The sequence below is a fragment of the Crinia signifera genome, chromosome 1, assembly GCF_055691185.1.
Source record: "Crinia signifera chromosome 1, ASM5569118v1, whole genome shotgun sequence".
NCBI classification, from domain to species: Eukaryota; Metazoa; Chordata; class Amphibia; order Anura; family Myobatrachidae; genus Crinia; species Crinia signifera.
In genome coordinates, this window is record NC_139217.1 from 353029954 (window position 1) to 353053220 (window position 23267).

General features: G+C 46.1%; 1 protein-coding gene across 2 annotated transcripts in view; it reads right to left on the reverse strand.

Moving 5' to 3' along the window:
• Window positions 1-23267, reverse strand: part of GGT5 (gamma-glutamyltransferase 5) — an 83699-nt gene that overhangs the window by 11357 nt on the left and 49075 nt on the right. For both annotated transcript variants that reach the window (XM_083148209.1, XM_083148218.1), the window contains 2 exons: window positions 6433-6530; window positions 2808-2920 (listed from right to left, as the gene is read on the reverse strand). In XM_083148209.1, the coding sequence (XP_083004335.1) occupies window positions 2808-2920; window positions 6433-6530 (211 nt within the window). The remainder of the gene's footprint in view (window positions 1-2807; window positions 2921-6432; window positions 6531-23267) is intronic.

Here is a 23267-nt window from a genome sequence, read left to right on the forward strand (position 1 = left end):
CACTCTGTTTGAACTGGAAACTTCATTCAGCTAAACCTCCAAATCTACAGCTGAAGCGCAGCCCACCACACGCTGCCGGTAATCAGCTACCTCGCTGACCAAGAACCAAACTTCAGCACAGAGATTCCTTCCAGATTTCCGCTCACCCTCCAGCCCGAATTACAGCTGAAGTGCAGCTTCTACGCTGCCGGCCATCAGCTGTTTTTCACTGCCCGCTTACTCCATCACAGCGGGACTCCATCATCCGGCTCCCCACTTGGCATAAGACCGCTCACACCGCCAATTCACCTCGTGTGCCGCTGCGGCCAGGACGGTGACTCCGTCGCTGACCACAGGACTGCTGCCGAGAAGGGCAAATACCAGGTCTTCAAAAATCTAACATCACTCCGCAAAAAACAACTGGGACGATTTGCCGGTATATACGTGATTCAGCACGAGATTGTAACTCCAGAAGGGTGAGCATTGAGTATACAAACTGGTGACTACAAAAACTATTTTTCTGTGCTATTTTTATTACAATATTGGACAGCTGAATACCCATTATTATTTTTCTATCACTTCACAATTCTGTGTGCACAAACTGGACTTTATTTACTGGTACCATCCATTACAATTATTTGCATATTCCTAAAGTTTTATTTATAAATGGAGGATTGCTGAATGTCCTAAATGAAATACAACCCCTGATACTGGGACTTTAATTCAACATTGATCTGTCATAAATATATGAGATTTGTTTTTATTCAATTGTTTTATTTTCAGATGTATTAACTGTGTATTTCTATGCCTATATTTATATAAAGTATATATTTGCAACAGTGTGTCAATCATTCAATTCCTCCAGCCATAAGGTGTGTTTATAGTATATTTTCAAGCAGCGCAAACATACTTCAATTTTCCTCCCTTTAAATTCTCTTTCAATGTGAGTCTAGACGGACCCACAGAAGTATTTGCAGCAGCTACTATATCTACTCATTTATTTATTCATTTACAATATTTAAATTTAATTAAAATACCGAGCGCCAGGTATTGTGTCCAGGAGAGACTCTTGTTAGCTCTACTCCAAAAACACAATAAAACCCCGATTGCATGTGAGATCAAACCTAATGGTGATATGCTATCTAATTCCTTCTCCAGGTGATTGCAATATATGAGAATATGCCATACACCCGATGCACTGTGATGCAAAATTGTATAAGCCCCCTAATGGGTGCTTACAATGTTAAATGCACCCCCACGCCACCCCCACTATGAACGTGAACCCAAAGCGTGGTGAGCGCAGCGAGCCCGCGAGGGGCGGCGGTACGCGTCCTATGACCTTTTCATACCTCCACTATCTACGTCGGCGTAGAGTTGATCTTATATAGTGTGGCGAGCCACCGAGCCCGAAGCGCGGCGAGCGCAGCGTATTACTTTACATGTATTCCACGTCGCTGTGCTCGCCAAGTTTCGGGCTCGGTGGCTCGCTGCGCTCGCCACACTACATAAAATCAACTCCACGCCGACGTGGATAGTGGGGGTATGAAAAGGTCGTAGGACACGTACCGCCGCCCCTCGCGGGCTCGCTGCGCTCGTCACGTTCATAGTGGGGGTGGCATGGGGGTGCATTTAACATTGTAAGCCCCCATTAGGGTGCTTATACAATTTTAAATCGCATACCATTGTATATGCGATACAATGGCATACAATGCCATATAATTCGATGGTATACAATTTAAAATTGTATAACATTGGCTGCCATCGCATCGCATACCATCGCATGCCTTATGGTCTGCGATGCGATGGGTGCCGTGCTAGTACACGGAACATGTATGTGAGTTTACTCTCAAAGTTGTTATAATTGTGGTATTGCCACTTTAATTGTGTATGTGAATGATTTTGTGCAGTTTAGATCTATCCATTTCACAATAAATACGGGCAATAATTGGATAATCTGATAATACTATTGGGCTATTTTAGTGTGATTTTTGCTGTGTGGTAAATTATTGGTTGCAACTGGATACCAGCCATAAATAGTACGTTTCCAATTGTTTGGGCATTGCTGCAGGTTAGGAATCTCAATTGATCAGTAATATAGGATATGTACACTAGATGGCGCACCATATATAATATGTTGGCAGCAGCACTATGATTTTCAGCAACAAGAAAACACAAGACAGTAGCACAAACAGCTGATGATATAGTGATGCTGCAATGTGACAACCAGGCTCTGCACAGGATTATTATTTTGCTGGAAGCCTAACTACAATAAAGAATAAACACATTTGCTGGAAGCCTTCCTGTGATATAGCATAAACCTATTTCCTCGAAACCTAGCTGTGACGGTATACATACTGGTGACCAGCGTTGGTGATGCCAGCAGTCAGAAGACCAATGCCAGCACCCCCCCATCTAAGTGGTTACCCTAACCCTCCCTCCTCCCTCCATGCAGGCTAACCCTAACATGACCACGCCCCACAGCCCAAACCAGGGCTGGGCAATTGCGGCCCTCCAGATGTTGAGGAACTACACATCCCAGCATGCCTTGCATCAGTTTCAGCATGGCCAGTGGCCACATAGCAAAACTAATGCAAAGCATCCTGGGATGTGTAGTTCCTTAACATCTGGAGGGACGCAATTGCCCAGCCCTGGCCTAAACCCACACTAGTTCCAAAACTTAATCTAATGCTACCCAAATACCACGGTTGGCATCCTTATCGATGTTGGCATTTCTGTACTGATCACTGATCTCCTGGCGCTAGTTGGGATGCCAGTACAGGTATTGTGACTGCTGACAGCATAGCTGCGATATAGCATAAAACACATACCTGAGTGGTGGCACTAATGATCCTCGTGCCACCAGCACCACCTATTACCAGTTGAGACTTCTTATCATTGGACAGAAGAATGGATGGTGTCATGGATGAGGGTGGCTGCTGTCCTGTAATACCAGGAATGAGTGTACTTACATCAGAATTATAATACTATTCTCAAAAGTTGTACACTATAAATCACAATTATAAACTGCTAAAGTAGCTCCGAACAATATGCGCTCCTTCTTATGGAGAGGAACACAGAAAGCAATGTTTCCAACATACAGTAAGTACACACAGATAATTATTCAAGCTGGCCAGTCAGATTCCAGAGTACACTGCACAGCTGCTTCTGCCTCTCCCTATGGCTGTGGACCCCATGCTATCCATCCCGGTATGCAGCCATTAGGTCTACAGTGTCTAGGTTGACAACTATTGGTCAAAAGTCAAAAGGTCGACATGGTCAAAAGATCAACATGGTCAGAAGGACAACAGTCAAAATATCAAAAGATCGACGTGGAAAAGGTCTACATGAGAAAGGTCGACCTGAGTTTTTTAAGACTTGTTCATACTTTACCATCCATGTGGGCTAGATCATAATAGTGTTCCAGAGCGCAGCCAAGCACCATGCCCAAAGCATGGCAAACGCAGCAGTACACTTATATGATGTCCATCCCAATGTTGACTTAGAAACAAAAAAGAAAAAGCCATGTCAACCTTTTCCATGTCGACCTTTTGAATGTCAACCTTTTGAACATGTCGATCTTATGACTGTTGAAATTTTGACCATGTCGACCTTTTGACAATGTTGACCTTTTGACTGTAGACCAAAACATTGTAGATCTAATATACAGTAACCATCCATCTCCACCCACACACTCCAAACTCGCAGGGAAGTTGGGCTACATGCTCACAGCACTCCAATGAGACAGATTAGTTCCGTATGATCCGTGTCCATTTCGCTAAAAGAGTGCTCTGTGTCCCGAATGATTCCGCATATGAAGTATCTGATTGCTTTCTACATCACCTGTATATAGACTAGCTCAGTGATAGCCAACTCCAGTCCTCGAGAGATACCAACAGTTCACATTTTCCAGAGCACCTAGTGGCTGCACAGGTGCACTCATTAATGATTGACACATTATAAATGATCCACAGGTGGAGCTAATTACTTCACTTGTGATATGGGGCCAGGTGTATCAAGCTTCAAAAAGTGAGAGTGATAAACAGGCAGCCAATCAACCCCTCCCTGTTATTTTTCAAACCCAGCCTGTGACATGACAGGTAGGAGCTGATTGGCTGGTTGTTTATCACTCTCAGTTTTATTACTTTTGAAGCTTAATACATCTGGCCCTCTGTGAGGAGATCTGGAAAACATTTACTGTTGATAGCTCTCGAGGATTGGAGGTGGCTACCACAGGTCGAGCTTGTACTGAAATTAAAGTTCCACAATTAAACACAAATTGATCCTCATAGTGGTAATTGTAAATGCAGAAGTATATTGGCCAAATCGTGGTGCTCACGATTCTTTGCTGGAAGATCTGCAAAATCCAACATGTCGGAAATCCTTGCTTTGCCGAATTGGTGTGTCAAATACTTTGCTGATCCCCCTGACAAATCACTGATCATCGGAGTGAATCAGTGGATAGACGTCAGGGAATTGAGCCATAGATGTATGTCCCATTAGCCCAGTGGTACTCAATCTCCTCAAGTACCCCAACAGTTCCCATTTTCTAGGTCACCCAACAGGTGCACTCATTACTGACTGACACATTTTAAAAGATCCACAGGTGGAAATAATTATTTTACTTGTGATTCTGTGTGGATACATGGAAACCATCTACCATTGGGGGTACTTGAGGACCAAGGTTCAACCACTACATTAGCCTACGCAGTAAAAAAATTTTCATATATCTTATTTTTTACTTGTCCAATGCAATAGGATACAAAAAAATATATATATTTTAAAAAAGTATAGTAACCACATATCCTGGTATATTTATTTGGATAAAGATATGACTATTCAATTAAAGGGACATAAAAGTTCTTTAAATAACTAAGGAGGTTATTCTGGTTGGTGTGTAACTTTCCGAATTCTTTCGGAGCGGACCGCATGCCACGCTGTGCGGACATTGCAAGAACAAACGCCCACAGGTCCTCCGCATTCGGACGGACTCGCTTTCTAAGAAGAGGGTGTGTTTTCGGACAACATCCAAACCGTGCATGTGCGGTGGCCACACAAAGATTCTGCACGGCCCTCAAGCGTCAGAACGGACGGGAAGCTGGCCGTACGCACCAATGCGGTGTATTTCCGCAAAACTCACGACTATTATCTGAACTCATAAATCTGTCACATGACACACTTATGCAATAAGGCTACCTCATAAAAAATGGATTGTTTGTAATTGTAATCAATTAAATCCTATTTGATACTTAAACACATTACTACCACTTTACATTAACCCTTACATCATGTGAAGTGCTATTCAATCATTGTTACCCTTTAAGTAATGGTCCCTTTAGGCAGCAATGCTTCCAATTGAAGCAATGAAAAGAGTGTAAATAATGAGTAATGAGTAGAGGAGTGGATTGTATTGTGTTCAGCTGACAGTGCTTCAGGTGCGGGCTTACTAATTGGGCGAACCGAATGCCTAGCACATGAACAAGTCCTCTCCGCAAAGTGAAACTTGCTTATGAAGACCGCATATTTCATGCGTGTTGGTTCGTTTGCAGTCGGTGTGCTATCCGAATGCATGCCTACCAGAGTTTGTGCACTCCCTCGTGTACGCCGATATTTACGCCCAGTTTTTCCCACTTTGAAACCACGCCCTTGTGTAAGTCTGAATGGCGCCCAAAAACGCCCATATTTCCAGAGTCAATTCGGTGGACATTTCTGTACGGTAATAGTGAGAACGAGTATGGAGACCATGCGTGGCACATGCGCATAGCGTTGCCTACGCATGTGCAGACGGCTAAAAAGTGCCCTCTGAAAGAATTCGGAAATTACCGCACCAAGCAGAATAAGGCCCTAATTGTGAGAGACTGATGCTGCACCCCGCTTCCTATTCATACTAGGGAAAGATACACCGAGCAACACTTACATAAAGTACTAGTTAGATCCTTGATGGCTAGCCTTGACAATCCAGCTGTTGTTGAACTACACATCCCAGCATTCTCTGCTTCAGTTTTGCTATTTGGCCATACTAAATCTGATGCAGAGCATGCTGAGATGTGTAGTTCAACAACAGCTGGAGTGTCAAGTTAGTCATCAAGGAGTTAGCCCCTTACACTTGTGAGATTTTGTCAGATTTGACCCAATTCACATGGATTGGGTCAATTTATCTAGCAAAATCTTATGTGCCTGATGTGTAGGACCCAATGCACAAACCCGTGCAATTGGGTCTAACCAAGAGATTGCAAGAGATTGATCCTCCTGCACATAGGATAAATTTCGAGTCAATCAGGTCCAACTTGTTGGACAATAAGTTGGACAAGTGTAGGGGGCCTTAGATACAGCACTCGGGTAGCTGCTGTATTAGAAACACTATAATTATCCTGTTCTGAAAACACCCAAACATAGATATAAAGCCAACAGAAGTAAAAGGAACAATAAACAAGACTATGACTAAGAATGTCTCACCTTCCTTGATGGAACTTATAGAATTGCCAATGCAGAAATCAGCTAGCTGGTTATTAAATATGATCCCTGTGCTTGGGGAGTAAATCATTGAGCCAAATCTAGGGAAGGGATAAAAGAGCAACAGTGCTTCATACATAACTATTGTGCTTCATCATGAAATACATACAGTGATAAATACATTACCTATTGTAGTAGTGCTTCATCTCAACATACATACAACCAGGGCTATTTTTCAGCAGGCTCCAGCAGGAACTGAGGCCATTATTCTAGTTCACTCATTCTGACAAAATATTTCTTATGCTGTGTACACACGGGGGAGATAGGTGCTATAATCGCTGGGAATATGGTCGCAGGCGACCATATTGCCAGTAGTAGTAGTAGTAGTAGTACGTTTATTTATAAGGCGCCGTACATAGCAAACAAAAAAAAACAAATTACAAGGTAACGTACAGGGTGTGTTGAAAGATACAGTATAAATAGGGGTATAGCTGGTAGAACTAAAATCAGCATCAGTTCAGAAGTAGGTGTCAAAATTGTCAAGGAGACTGAAGATGAAGTAGAGGAAGGGAATAACAGGACAGGAGCACAGGTGAGGTAATGAGGTAGGGTGAGTACGTGAGGAAGGAGGGCCCTGCTCATAAGAGTTAACATACTAAAAATAGGTGGGTGGATGAACGAAATACAATAGGATAAGTAGGAACGGAGGGGAACGGAGGCAGGATAGGAGGATTGGGAGTGTGATTGGGAGTGTGCCCCGGCGATAAATCTCCGGGTGCGCGCTCCCGTTTTCTGCCCCATTGTAATCGCTGGTCGCAGGAGCTTGCTCCTGCGACCAGCTAATTACCTCTGCGGCACCCCCAGCAGAGGGTTGTTTTCAACAGCGACCATCTCTGGTCGCTTGTTGAAAAAGAGACACTGAGCAATATATTGCTCAGCAATATATTGCAAGCAATATATTGCTAGCAATATATCTCCCCCGTGTGTACACAGCATTAGATGGACAAAACCATGTGCACTGCAGGTGAGGCAGGTGTAAAACCCTACCCAAATCTAATTATCTCTGCACAAGTAACACCTGCCTCACTGAACTATAAAAAGGGCCTCAGTTCCTGCTGGAGCCTGCTGAAAAATAGCCCTGCATACAACAATAGTACTCAATGCAGAATCGCTTACAGAATACATACGGATGGCTGGCAGTGGGGGTGTCGGAAGTCAGAATACTGACGCCAGCATCCCAATGTAAAGAATCCCGACAGAGGCGTAATTAGATATTTGTAGGCCCCATAGCAAAAGTTTGTAAGGGCCCCCTAATTAGCAACGGATGGTGATAAATGTATGTAAAACCTATTAATTAGACAGTAAAGATGGGCCCCCTTTGGCTCTGGGCCCCATAGCAGCTGCACCCCTTGCACCTATGGTAGTTACGCCTTTGAATCCCAACAGGGACCCATAAGTATACTTACCTTTCCCCTCCCCTTCTTATAACCCTATCTTCTCATTGACTAACTCTAACTTTCCATACTAGTACCTTACCATAAACTTCCTACTCTGCAGCCTAAACATGACCCCCTAACCTCCCTGCCCCCAACACCTTAACTGTAAGTATGCCCCTTGCTCCTAACATTGACCTGCCCACATACTTACGTTCAGGATGTCAGGATCCTCATCAATGTTGGGATTCCGGCGCCAGACTTGTGGCTGCTAGATGGGATGCTGGCGTCGGTATCCCTAACTACATAAAGGGAAAGGTAGCAGCATGTTAAATGAGAGATTTAATACTGAGGGATTGTTAAAAAAAAAATAGAGAGAGAGAGAGGGGACCTTCCCAGCTTACCAGTTATTTTGTGGACTTCCCTGTGCCGGTCAGTTGGTAATTATTGTGCATGAGCAACAGAAAGAAGGGGTGGTCATCCGCACAGGATCCTCATTAACTTGATGAGGAAAATAGGACCCCCCTAAATATAACCAATTGGCATAAGCCTACAATATAATGGTTTACTGCGGGAGGTGTGCGACCTCTGGACACAAAAATAGTAAGCTTTTTGAAAGAAAGAGAGAAGGTATGTCCTTGTGGGGTGCACCTATGAGGTCCTTAAATAAAGTAAAATTTAACTTTTATTAATTAGTAACTAAAACTAAGCGAAATATGACAAACACACATGTAACATTGAACACTGAAAAGTGAATACAAGGGGAAGGATAGGTGTGTTTATTAAAATCGGTGGCCTGCTCAAATCGCACTGTTATTGTTACACAGGTTCGTCTTAGGTTTCAGATACGTTTGTATAATAAATTTGTCTCAAAATTCACGTATGTGTGTGCTCCTTGAAATAAATTCGTACCGTGTCTCTTTATTTGTTCTCAAAAGAAATTATGTCAATGGACTTGCAGTAAATGAAACAAAAATTGTCACACATTAATCATCAATATTGCAATGTGGTCATAATTCCCATAGGAAAACCGTGATAAATCAATAAGTTGGTGGTTAGGACAGTTCTTAAGTCGACTTAGTGTCGTGAAATGATGTCAAAATAGTATCATACAGTAAGTTCCCACAGTTATTAATACATGAAATAACTGTTCTGATGTTGACTGTCACAGTCGACACACTGTGTGTCGACCAACCCCTGTTAGTGGGTGGTGTATCCAGATATAAAAGAATTTAGATTGTAGATAAGAACACTTGATTTTGTTCTTATTTATTGATACAGTGAGGTATCTGGTCAGGTGTTGACTGTCACTGTCGACATGTAATGTGTCGGTTGGCACCTGTTAACAGGTGGTGAGTTCAAATATAGAGGAACCCAGGTTCGAACCCAAGACGAACCTGTGTAACAATAACAGTGCGATTTGAGCAGGCCACCGATTTTAATAAACACACCTATCCTTCCCCTTGTATTCACTTTTCAGTGTTCAATGTTACATGTGTGTTTGTCATATTTCGCTTAGTTTTAGTTACTAATTAATAAAAGTTAAATTTTACTTTATTTAAGGACCTCATAGGTGCACCCCACAAGGACATACCTTCTCTCTTTCTTTCAAAAAGCTAATTATTGTGCATGACATATACCCCAATACTGAAGGAGTGTGCCATCTCCATCCACCTCAAGTCCAGTCCAGTTACCTTATAAGAACAAGTTTACAGCTTCATTATCTAAAGTCCAATCCAGCTATCTGCTGTGCTTTCTTTAAACTCCACACAGACATAGGCATTCATCCACACTCACACCACTTATCTAAGAAATAAAGACGCGTACAACTGAATGGGCTTAAAGGGGACGGCTTATTTATTTTGAGCAGGGGCGGCCTATTTGAATCTAACTAAAATTTATGTCCCTGCTCTAACTAAGGTGGCGGGCAAAGAACGGCATGCAAGAATAAATAACATTGCTGGAAAATAACAAAGTAATAAAAATAACAAACTCCGGATCTAAGGGCCACCTGCCCTTAATTGCCAAGGACCGGCCAACTGCCAGCGTCCAAGACAACGGCTCAATTATGAAGCGGACTTTTCAAAAGGGGGCCAATTGCCCTTAGGGTCAGGGGGTTGACCTTCTGCTTCTGCCCCTGCCCTCGCAAATATATCTAAGGCAGAGCTCACCACTCTGCCCGAGTCATCAAAAAATTGGGCCACCTGCCCTAAACTACAAATGTCCGCAAGAATTTTCGCTATCCGAAGTAGATGATCGTTAAGGTCCAGCTGCGGGCCCACCTGGATCGGTGATGCCCACATCTCGACATCAACCACCAGCTAAGTGTAAATACAGCTCTAATTTAACTGCCGTTCTTTCCGCCAAGACAAAATAAGCCGACAACAACTAAACGACTAAAATGCAAATGACTTCTCAAAAAACTAATTCTAACTAATAAATGGGGCGGGCGGGAGGGCAACGTTTCCTGAAGCAAGAGACAGAATCTTCTGGAAGCAAGAACATCACCCCATCAAATCTCCACCTCTGACCTCAACCAGCCTATCCTGAACCATCATTCAAATCAGCCAACCCGTCAATCAAGATAAGCCGCACCCCCGGGCCCAGATCAAGTGTGTGAGCTGAGGATTCCTGCCAATAGCCAGGTGAGTTTATGCTGTTTTCAGCCAGACAAGCTGGCTTCTACAGTCTTAAACTCCACACAGACATAGGCATTCATCCACACTCACACCACTTATCTAAGAAATAAAGACGCGTACAACTGAATGGGCTTAAAGGGGACGGCTTATTTATTTTGAGCAGGGGCGGCCTATTTGAATCTAACTAAAATTTATGTCCCTGCTCTAACTAAGGTGGCGGGCAAAGAACGGCATGCAAGAATAAATAACATTGCTGGAAAATAACAAAGTAATAAAAATAACAAACTCCGGATCTAAGGGCCACCTGCCCTTAATTGCCAAGGACCGGCCAACTGCCAGCGTCCAAGACAACGGCTCAATTATGAAGCGGACTTTTCAAAAGGGGGCCAATTGCCCTTAGGGTCAGGGGGTTGACCTTCTGCTTCTGCCCCTGCCCTCGCAAATATATCTAAGGCAGAGCTCACCACTCTGCCCGAGTCATCAAAAAATTGGGCCACCTGCCCTAAACTACAAATGTCCGCAAGAATTTTCGCTATCCGAAGTAGATGATCGTTAAGGTCCAGCTGCGGGCCCACCTGGATCGGTGATGCCCACATCTCGACATCAACCACCAGCTAAGTGTAAATACAGCTCTAATTTAACTGCCGTTCTTTCCGCCATATCAGTTCAACTTGAACTGACCCGCCACCAACCTAATTCCAAATAATCCCTCAACTAAAACTCTAAACTTCTCAATGCGTCTATTAAAGTCTGAAAAAACATCCCGACTAAAGAGAGGTGCACCCCATCCGGCCTGTACAGGGTCTCGTTTCTAAAGGATATGGCCTCATGCCTGACGACCACTCCGCCCTCCGTTACTATAGCCCTGCCGACTACGGAATTGATCCGCCTACGTACCAAATCAATGGCGCCCGGATTGAGTGCATCTCTCCAAACCCTCCTAGGTATAATCTCTGACCAGAAGAAACGGCAAAATCTCCATTCTCTGATCAGGTCCCGCAATAAATTCCTAAGCTCAAATCGAATATTGCGACCGGAATTATGCGTGAGGTCGTTGCCCCCCAAGTGGATGATGACAAAATTGGGTATCCAAACGCCCTAACTGACTCATCCAAGAGACCCCTCAACGCGGACCACCTCATACCTCTACGCCCCAGCCAACGGATAAATCGCGTCTCAGGGAAACGTTCCGTATCCGTGGTTACCTGGGACAAGGACAACCAATAAATAAAGGAATGTCCCACCATCCAAATCATATTGGTGTCCAAGCGTTGACCTGTAAGTTGAAATGATATATACCGTTGGAAAATTTGAAATAATGGCAAACATCTGGCAAAATTTTAAAGGGGGGCCCGTGAGATTCCCTTAAAGGTGATTTTGCAGTTCTATATTAAAATGTTGATAACTAATAGGAATGTGATTTAGGTGATCTATTTAAGACTAATTTGATTATTTGACCCACTTGAATTATGTATAATCCCTACCTGTTGTTCCTTATTCTATAGTGGGAGGGGGGGGGGGGTGGGTCACCCGATTTGACTTGAGGCAAAAAACACAAATCTTCCACCAGTTGGCTAGAGCCTAATTTAAGACTGGTGATAACACAAAAAATTCCTCAAGGCCCCTCAAACACTAAAGCGTGTTTGGGCGAGCGGCTACTCCTCAAATGGGCTCACTGGACTATGTCGGCCTGATGTATCGCTTAAATGCACCAGACCGCCATCTTCCGAGTGCTCGTATGTCGACCTGAGACCAACCCGCCGCAGCGGCTGCCGAAGTGGCGCCGATACGGGAAGAGTGTGTCCCAAATTCGGCTGGAGAAAGACCCTGATGCAATATACAGCGCCTGAAAACCGACCTGAACTGGTAGTTAGTAAGGGGGGACCCGTCGATGTGCATCAGCCAGGCCCCGGGCAATTGGGGCCGCAACTCCACGTAAGCCAGAGGCGCCGCCACCGGACAGATCCGGCGGTCGCCACTCCGACCCAAATGGACCCACTGCCCCCTGCCCACTACATCGGTCTTTGAGCGCTGAATCTTGCACCATAAACCGTCGTGGTGCACGTCGCGTGGCCGAACAGCATAGGCGAGGGAGATGCCCTGGTTGCGGACACCAATTCGCCTACTCTGAACGCCCCATAGAAAGCCATGGCAAAGGCCAGCCTGAAAAGTCGAACCTCGTAATCGTTTGAGCAAATTACTCTTAGGGACCTCGAGATTCGACGCAACAGGCCGGCATCAATCGCCCGTCGCCTGTCGGGCAAAACCGGCCTGGCTCTGGTCCATCCCTTTAGCATCCTGGAAAGCAAGAAAGACTTGGTGATGTCTCTCTTCCCACCAAGATGCAAAAAGAATGATATGCCTGCCAGAGAGCGTCCAACAAAACTTCTGGACTTACCCTCCGTGTACGGGTTCCATACATAGGCATTAATAAGACGCTTAGCGCTCTTACCTGTGCCACCCTGTTCAAGCATGAACTCGCTCCAGCGCTCCCATGAGGCCATATAAGCTCTAAATGTAGCTGGCGCTATCGACCGCAGGGCCAGCTCCTCTACCCCTCCAGAGGCACCTGCCATAAAAAAGATGGACATGGTTCACCATACTTCTGGGCTAACGGCACCAGTTGCCTGAATCTTCCCCATTCGAAACGGGACAATGCATCCGCTACTTCATTAAGTACGCCTGGGACGTGCTTGGCTCGCAACGTAATGTTGTTCGCCAAGCACATCATCACCATCCGTGCTAAAATACGCAAAACTGGGAGAGAGGTTGACCTTAGTTGTGTAATGGATTGGACCACCCCTAAGTTATCACACCAAAAAACAACCTCCCTGTTTCCCAATTCTGCGCCCCAGAGCTCTAAGGCGACCATTATTGGAAATATTTCCAATAATAGCCTATTCTTGGTCATGCCGTCTCGTGCCCAAGATTCGGGCCAAGCCTCTCCGCACCAAACGTCCCGCATAAAATGCGCCGAATCCGGAAGATCCTGCAGCATCTGTATATAATTCCAACTCCGCATCTGCAACGGCTGGAGCTTGCCATATGCATATGCCGTTGAAATTATCCAGAAACATTTCCCACACTTTCAGATCCCTCTTCATTTCTGAAGATAGACGTAGAAAATGGTGGGGTTTGCGAATCCCGACGGTCGCTCGCACACAGACAGACACAGACACAGACCTAGCTCAGAATCAATTTCAATTCCGAGGTACACCAAATCAGTAGTAGGTCCCTCGGTTTTTTCCCCTGCCACGGGGAACCCCGAAATCTCTAAATAAATCAAGCGCTGCTTCTAGTAACCTAAGGCACAGGTCAGAATTTGGAGGACCCACTAAAAGAAAGTGATCCAAATAATGAGTAATGCTGTCAACTCCCGACACTTCCTGCAGGCACCACTGAAAAAATGTGCTAAAGCGCTCAAAATAAGCACATGAAATGGAGCAACCCATGGGCAAACATTTATCTATGTAAAAACCCCCATTCAATTTAAATCCCATGTACTGAAATGCGTTCTTATGCAAAGGTAATAGTCTAAAAGCTGATTAAACATCCAATTTGCACTTGAGGGCACCAGGACCAATTTTCCTAATGATGTCTATAGCCTCCTCAAATAAACAATAATTAACTGTGCACAAATCGTCATTGATGGCGTCATTGACAGACGACCCTCTAGGACAATAAAGATGCTGAATCAGCCTGAACTTCCCTTTAACTTTTTTGGGAACCACCCCAATAGGGGACAAAATTAGTCCCTCAACTGGTGGTGTTTAAAACGGGCCTGCCATGCGACCTGGTTTTACCTCGGCTTCAACATTCTGGGCCAGTTGGTGGTTTTGTGCAATCCTTGATTGCGTGTGGACCTCCGCATCTGAGACAAAGGTGCCGAAAACGACACCGGTTTTCCAGGCTGCACTGCCCATTATTAAATGAGTAGCACTTACCATGGCCAGGCCTAGTATTACCTCCCTTATTAATGTTATTGTAAGGCCAACTCCCATACTGTCTTACCCACCCCCTATTCTCAGCAGCCCTAATAGGTGTAGCTGATTCGGCAACTTCGCCATATAACTGTACGTCTTTTTTACCAAAATCATACACCTCCCGGCCGAGCTGCTTCCTCCTAAACTCTTCGTCATAGATCCGCCAACCAGGACCGACGTAAGAGGTGTAGAGTTTATGAATAAGAAACTGGTATCTCACCAGGTTCACATATTCATCTGGATGCGTTTCTAAATAACAGGCCGCAAAAATAAGTATGCCTCTCACCCAGTTATTATAAGTACGAAAGGCATCCTCACTAGAGGGTCCTTTTTCTTTTTTAGCCGCCAGGAGGGCCCGCCTATCTTTGCTTGTTAAGGCAAAGATATCTACATATCGGCCCTTCCTAATCCTATCCCTAGCCCTGGGGCGCAAACCACGCTTTACGGCGGTGTTTGCACACTGCACGGTGTCTGATTCCACCGATACGTTTGATGAGCCCGACCTGTGGGGCCGATAAGTTCTACGCCTCTTTGTCTTACGACGCCGCACACCGCCGTCCGAGAATGAACCACCCTCGGATGACGTTGATGCCAGTGAGGAGTCAGAAGTTCGGTGTCTGCGCCGCCTCTTACGAGACCTGTCAGCCCTCTTATGCTTAGCCGCTGCCCCTGAAGAGGAGCTCCCTGACTCCTCCCCATTAGACCCAGCATCCTCACTTGCCCAAACTGGGTCATTTGATGACTCACCCGTGTCAGATGCTGTTCCTCCTCGCCTAGCATCCCCATTGTTGCCACGGCTTGTCGATTGCCTTTCCATGACCTCTTGTTCCGATCCTTGACCTGCCGATAGAGGTTCAGCAACAACCCCAACAACAGACGCATTGCCGTGCGATGTTCTATCCCGTGAGGAAACCCTTCCTCCGCCCCTAGCCGCAGCAATGTTAAGCGTTATGGCTCTGGCTATGATGTCAGCCACCGAAGCCACTGTAGCCGTTGGTGCAGCGCTCCCTTGTCCACCTGGGCCGGCGGTAATCAAAGGGGCCACTGTCGCTACTACTGCCGCACAAATAGATGTTAACGCGGACGCGTCCGGCGACACCATATTCCCTGCTGGATTAGTTCCCCTGACCGCGTCCGCATAAGTGCGGCCGGTTTGCAAACCTGTCGTTGGCGGCGCCCTGCTGACCTCTGCCGCCCTATCCGCTGCCAGCCTTCTACGCTCGCGGCGCCTTGCCTTAGCGTTAAGGCGAATGCTCCCACTATCCTGGACTGTTTGCGACGAGCCCGCATGGCCCCTCTTGCTTCCACTAATTGCCGGGCCGCTCTGAATACCATGCATGGTCCCACTAACCTGTACATCCATATTACTATCACTCTCTGCCTCATCCCCCGAATCAGACCCAGACGATGAGGATTCATCCGAATCCTCACTGGAGTCATGACACAAACCCACTGCGGCCACAAGCATGGCATATTCTGCCTCAGTAAGCTTGTGCCTCATATTGTTAATGAAATGTCCCTCAGGTATGACATTCCTCTTCCTACCACTAGATGGTGCTGCCACCTCAGCTAACCTTAAAGCTGCACCAGCAGCTACCTGCCTAGCCTGGCCTCTCCTCCTTAGACTGCTGGGTGCGCCATTATCACTGACAACAGCAGCCTCTACAGCCTGAGCTATCCTTCTATTTCTCCCCCTCTTTTGCCTATTGCCATGTTGGGCTAATGCCTGGCCTCCCTCAATTTTCCCAGCATTAACTGCCTGGCCAGGGCTGTTCTGTCCAGAACCAGCCCTGACCGAACTTTGACTTCTATTAAATATTCTGCAGGCTGCTATGCCTAGCAGCCCGCCTACCTCCCCTGCGCGCCGGAGCACCGCCAGGCTGACCCCCGGCGGCTGCCCGGCGCGAACTACAACTCCCTACATGCTTTGCGGCCTCCGGCGCGGGCCTAACTACGCGCCCGCCGCCGGAGGCTTGCGCTGCTTCATTATCTGCACCCGGCGCGGCGAGCGGTGCGTCCGTCGCCGCGCCTCTGGCATACCCTGACCTGCCACTTTGCCTGCCGCCCGCCCGCGCTACTCGGGCTGGCGACGCTACCACCCCCGCTGGGGTCCCCCAACGCCGTCCACCCGCGCGAGCACCGCGGACGGACGAAACAGCTGCCCCTCTCCTTCCCCGCCGGCCGACCGCTAATGAAGTGCGAGCGGGCGACGCAGGCACGGAGGGTGCTGCCAAAGCGCTTCCTTCACCTTGCTCCCTAGTAAGGGAGCTCAATGGGGCTACAGCAGCCACCCCAGCCCCCGTCCTGCGGGCTGTTGAAGGGGATAAGCCCCTCTCCTCACCGCGGACGGGAGGCCTGTTTCTAGGCCTAACAACTTAGATAGGACAGAAAGGAATTAGATAGGACAGAAAGGAATTAGAAGAGGGAGAAAAGTTTATTAAAGACTAGCAAAAGAATAAGAAAATATAGAAAAGATATAGAAGAAAAGATATAGAATGTCAATAGCAATTGAATATAAGAAATTCTTTGTACTCAACAGTCCTCTCCAACGTTTCCTGAAGCAAGAGACAGAATCTTCTGGAAGCAAGAACATCACCCCATCAAATCTCCACCTCTGACCTCAACCAGCCTATCCTGAACCATCATTCAAATCAGCCAACCCGTCAATCAAGATAAGCCGCACCCCCGGGCCCAGATCAAGTGTGTGAGCTGAGGATTCCTGCCAATAGCCAGGTGAGTTTATGCTGTTTTCAGCCAGACAAGCTGGCTTCTACAGTCTTTGTGACAGTTGTCTTTTTATGGTGTTATTAAATGTTGTTATTTTTTTTTTTTTAACAATCCCGCTGTATTGAATCTCTCATTAAAAGTGCCGCTAACTTTCTCTTTTTGTATATTGGGTCTGACTATTCCTACCTTATAAAACCAGCTCCATGTAGCAACCGAGAATTCATCCATTATGTTGGTTGTAATTAACATTACCTTGGCGTCAGTATTCTGACTGCCAGGATCCCATCTGCGGGGATGTTAACACTTCTGCTTCATCCTGCCATACATACAGTATAGTGATTCATATACCATTTCTTATTGCAATAGCGCATCATTATAAAATACATACAGTAAGAATTTTATATACAGCACAAATCACCTAAATTGTAATTCATCATACAAATATACTGTGTTCATACAGAGTGAACATACAGCAATATACAGTAACAGTAGTGCTTTATATACAACACAGTAATAGTGTATGACAGACATTTGCATACAACGCTTCATACAGCAGTACATATAGCAACTGTGTAGCATTCAGATTAATGCAACACAATAGTGCATCATACAGCGATGCGATGCTTACATCAGAAGTGCGTCATACAGCAATGCACACTGGAATAGTGCTTCATACAGCAATACATATAGCAACTGTGCAGCATTCAGATTAATGCAACACAATAGTGTCCAAATCCCGACAAGGTCAAAATACCAATATATAGAATGTAGACAGGTGAAAAAGTCAACATGACTTTCGGTCGACAGTTTGGGAGGTCACCATGGGTTTTTCACTGCTTTTTTGACCCGTCATGTGCCGACGCATATTTCATGCCCTACCATCCACTAGGGCGTGGTGGGAGAATAAAATAGTGTGCCAAGCGCAGCGAGCGGCTGCGGTTGACTTCCAACTGTGTCCATGTCGACTGTGTCGACTTTTTTTGGGAAAAAACAGTGAAAAAAACCCATGTCGCTCGAAAGTCATGTTGACTTTTTCACCGGTCTACATTCTATTTGTCGGGATTTTGAACTTGTCCAGATTTAAATGTCGGGATTTTGACCTTGTCGGGATTTTGACCGTCGGTCAATAGCTGTCGGTATTTTGACCGTCGGTATTTCATACCGAATCCATACACAGCAATAGTGCATCATACAGCAATGCATACAGCAATAGTGCATCATAAAGCAATGTACACAACAATAGTGCATCATACAGCAATGTACACAACAATAGTGCATCATACAGCAATGCATACAGTAATAATGCCTCATACAGCAATGCACACAGCAATAGTGCATCATAAAGCAATGTACACAACAATAGTGCATCATACAGCAATGCATACCGCAATAGTGCATCATACAGCAATGTATACAGCAATAGACACAGCAGTAGTGCATCATACAGCAATAGACACTGCAGTAGTGCATCATACAGCAATGCACACAGAATTAGTGCACCAGAGAAATACACACAGCAGTAGTGTGTCATACAGCAATGCACAGCACAAATGCATCATATGCAAATAGACAACACATTAGTGCATCATACAGAAATACATAACAATAATGCATCATACAGAAATACGGTACTTGTTTCCTAGCACGGCGCCCATTGCATCGTATACCATAAGCCATACAATGGTATGCAATGCGATGTTACACGATGGCAGCCGATGTTATACAATTTTAAATCATATACCATTGCATTGTATGCCATTGTATGCCATATACAATGGTATACAATTTAAAATTGTATAAGCACCCTAATAGGTGTTTTATTTATTTATTTATTTATTAACAGTTTCTTATATAGCGCAGCATATTCCGTTGCGCTTTACATAGGGGACAGTGATACAACAAAACAGGGTATTTACATACAGTCAAAATGTAGGATGGCCCTGCTCGCAAGCTTACAATGGGCCCTCTATAAGATTATTAATTGTATAAGCACCGTAAGGGGTGCTTACAATGTTAAAAGCACCCCCACGCCAACCCGAAACGTGGCGAGCACAGCAAGCCCGCAAGGGGCGGCGGTACGCGTCCTCCGACCTTTTCATACCCCCACCATCCACGTCGGCGTGGAGTTGATATCAGATAGTGTGGCGAGCACAGCGAGCCGCCGAGCCCTGCGAGGGGACGCGGAATACATGTAAAGTAATACGCATCCCCTCGCTGCGCTCGCCACACTCCGGGCTCGCCACACTATATAAAATCAACTCCACGCCGATGTGGATAGTGGGGGTATGAAAAGGTCGGAGGACGCGTACCGCCGCCCCTCGTGTGCTCGCTGCGCGCGCCACGCTTCGGGTTGGTGTTGATAGTGAGGGTGGTGTGGGGGTGCATTTAACATTGTAAGCACCCATTAGGGTGCTTATACAATAAAAAATTGTATAGGGTGCTTAAATCGCATCGCATCGCATGCGGCTATATGGCATGTGATGCAATACAATGCATAAGATGCCATACGACTGAAAATCGTGGGCGCCGTGCTAGGAAACCAGAAATACATAGCAATAGTGCATCATACAGAAATACACAGCAATAGTGCATCATGCAGAATACACAGCAATAGTGCATCATGCAGAAATACACAGCAATAGTGCATCATGCAGAAATACACAGCAATAGTGCATCATGCAGTCACTGGCGTAACTAAGCCACCGCAGCCCCCACCGTGGCGGGGAGGCGCAGAGTAACTATGGGCGCCGGGGGGGCTGCGGTGCTATAGTTACCCGCTGCGCTGCTGCCCGGCCGCATCTTCGGTCACTGTCCCGTCACTCGCTCCCGGCGCCGGCTCCTGCTGATAATGAAAAGTTACACTTAGAAAATGGCTGCCCCCGTATTGCAGACAGTTTTGGCAGCCATTTTCTAAGAGTCACTTTTCATTATCAGCAGGAGCCGGCGCCGGGAGCGAGTGACGGGACAGTGACCACAGACAGATGCGGCCGGGCAGCAGCGCAGCGGAGACTGGAGCAGCGGGAGACTGGACGGGACAGTGACCGCAGATGCGGCTCTGTCAGGTATGGAGGCGGGGGCGCCGAAATTTTTTTGGCGGGGGGGCCCAAATTATATAGTTACGCCACTGCATGCAGTGCTTTTTTTCAGCAGGAACCAGCAGGAACTCAGTTCCCCAACCTCTAATTAAATATGACATAATCAGGAACTGGGTTCCAGAATCTGTCCTGGGCCAAAATGTACCTTCCATAAGGTAAGTTTTATTTAAAATTCCCCTGTGTTAGCCTTAGTTTCGAAATAAATATAAATACATTTAACTAATCCACCCCCAGACCCGGAGTTCCTGGACCTATTTTTCCAGAAAAATAGTACTGCCCCCGTATCCTATTCCCAAAACCAGCCTTGGGTGAGCCCATGATCAAATAGTTTTCTGAGGCCCTGGCCAAATCCCTTGGTGGCATTTTAATTTTCCCCATAACATAATTCTTCTTCTGCAAAACAGAGCGCTTTATTATAAGTCTATTTATGTGCATCAAAGAGAGGTAATTAACATTCCTTCTGGAAGACTTCAGTACGTTAGAAGATACTTCTCATATTTCTGAAGAGTGACATCATTAATAACATTCACAGCCATATATGTACAATTTTCCAAACCTTGGCTGAACGGAAAAGTTATTTGGTTAATGTGTTAATTTTTTCTATCTACAGTGCACAAAACCCCCGTCAGTAAGACCAGAAGAAGTCAGACTATCTCATCTTAAATGAGCCAAGATAAAATTACGGCTACACCCAGTGGCGTAACTATAAATTTTGCTCCCCCCTGCCAAAATAGTTTCTGGCGCCCCCCCCCCCCCTCCAATGCCCTTTACTCATTACGCCACATACCTTAATACCCCTTGACTATATATCGCACACCACTATGTCTATTACACCACACAATGTAATGCCACTTACACTATATGCCACTTACACTTTACGCCACATGTATGGGTTGCAGATAATTTATTTTAAGATGTATTCATTGTGTAGTGGAGAATGGTAAATGGCATCTGTGGTGGGAGCAGCACATGGAGAAATAAAATGACACCTACATGCAGAATAATAAAGGGATTGTTCCTATCTTCCCAGACCTGATACTCGGAACACAAGCTGATGACTGGTTACACTGATTCAAGGTGTCACACACCCCCAGTGCTGTGTGAGAATGTTGGGGGAAATACAGCACTTAGTCCTGGTCCCTTGTAATCACCCAGAGTCTCCTTAATGTAACACTTCTGACATCATCGATATTACAGTGCCCACCACAGTGAAGTACTGCTTGCACACATAACACCCACAGTAGTGCAGCTTATACACAAGACCCCCAATAGTTCCGCTTATCCATATAATGCCCAGAGTAGTGATGGTTATACACATAAGATCCAATCAGTAGTGCCACTTATATACATAATGCCCGCAGTAGTGCCAATTATACACATAAGACCCCCCCAATAGTGCCACATATACACAAAATGTCTTTAGTAGTGCCGGTTATACAAATGACACCCACAGTATTGCCACTTATACACATAAGACTGGCAAATAGTGCCACTTATACACACAACGCCCACAGAAGTGACGCTGGTACACATAATGGTCATAGTATGATGACCTTGTTTATGTTACGTCACAGTAACATATACACATTATACCATTTTACATTAAACACATGATGCCAATTTAGAGCCCCTCTCCCTCATGTCTCCATTCATCATTCCACCTCCCAGGAATCATGTTCCTGCAAATGCTGCAGAAGACAGGGAGAGGGCGAAGTGCATAGGGTAGGCAACTGCAGAAATGCCAGTGTAATGTATAGTATATTAGCATCAGTGCATTTTGGCATAAAAGTTGGGTGCACCTCTATTATAAAAAAATGCATTGCAGTGATGCCAGTGGAAACTATAATTATACCCATGAATACAAAACAAATTAGGCAGATCTATGGCAGCAGCCTGTTACAAGTACTCACCATCCTGTCATTTAGTGGCAATGACAGAAGCTCGTCAATCACACTGGCCCCAATTCTTTGGTAGGCACAGATGTCTTTTCCCTCCGACCGTCTGGCGCAGACTGCTGAAAGGTGCACTAGACCAGGGGCAGATTACACGCTGCCCCCCCTGAATAACCCGCCACAGATTTTCAAAGGGTGCCATGCCATGGTCCGTGGGAGGGGGCGGAGCCTTCGCTATGAGCTCAGCTGGCTGCAGTGCAATGACAGTCAGCACAGCACGGACATGAGGAGGCCGGGTCGGGTGCCCTGACCTCAGGCTCCGCAGGAGTCACGGTATGGGGCTGCTTCCCAGCTAGCAGCACAAGGAAGCTGCATAGTTTCGGCTTGTCTGTGTGCGCGGCTGCGGACAGCGACGTGAGCAGGCCCGGTGAATGATGTTAAAGCATGGGTGGATTTAGAGGGGTGGATTTAGAGGGGGGAGGGGGGCACCCAGGCACGCTACAAGTACTACGAAGCTGCTGCTAGCAGCAGCCTGTAAACGTCATTGCTGTTTCCCCTGGCTCCTCCGACGTGTCTGTCCCAGGCTGCTCCCGCCCGCCCATCCGACAGACTATTCAACAGCCCACCCGCCAATCAGACCATCCTCCCACCCATCCTGTACACACAGTAGCCAATAGCTGGCTCTGTGTACAAGCAAGTGAGGGGCTTTTTTTTTTTCAGTGATGGCCATGGCCGTGCCTGCGCCGCGGTCAACTCTCTGCCAGCACTGAGGTAACATGTCAGATAGTCAGTGCGCCGGGCAGGTGGAGGTGCCTGGCGCCCACACAGACCATGCTGCCGCTCGCTCCCCCAAGCGGCAGCGGGGGCTGCCTTACGCTAGCTCCGCCACTGGCTACACCAAATGTAACATGTATTTACGTCTCTAATGTTATATAAGCCCTTTATGTATATTTGCATAATTCTCCAGTTGGATATATTTGTATTTAAGGTTGAGTGCATGCCAGGGCCTGATCAGCCAATAGGCTGATTAGGCTGCAGCCTGGAGCACTGGGTCCTGGGGGAGAGGCGC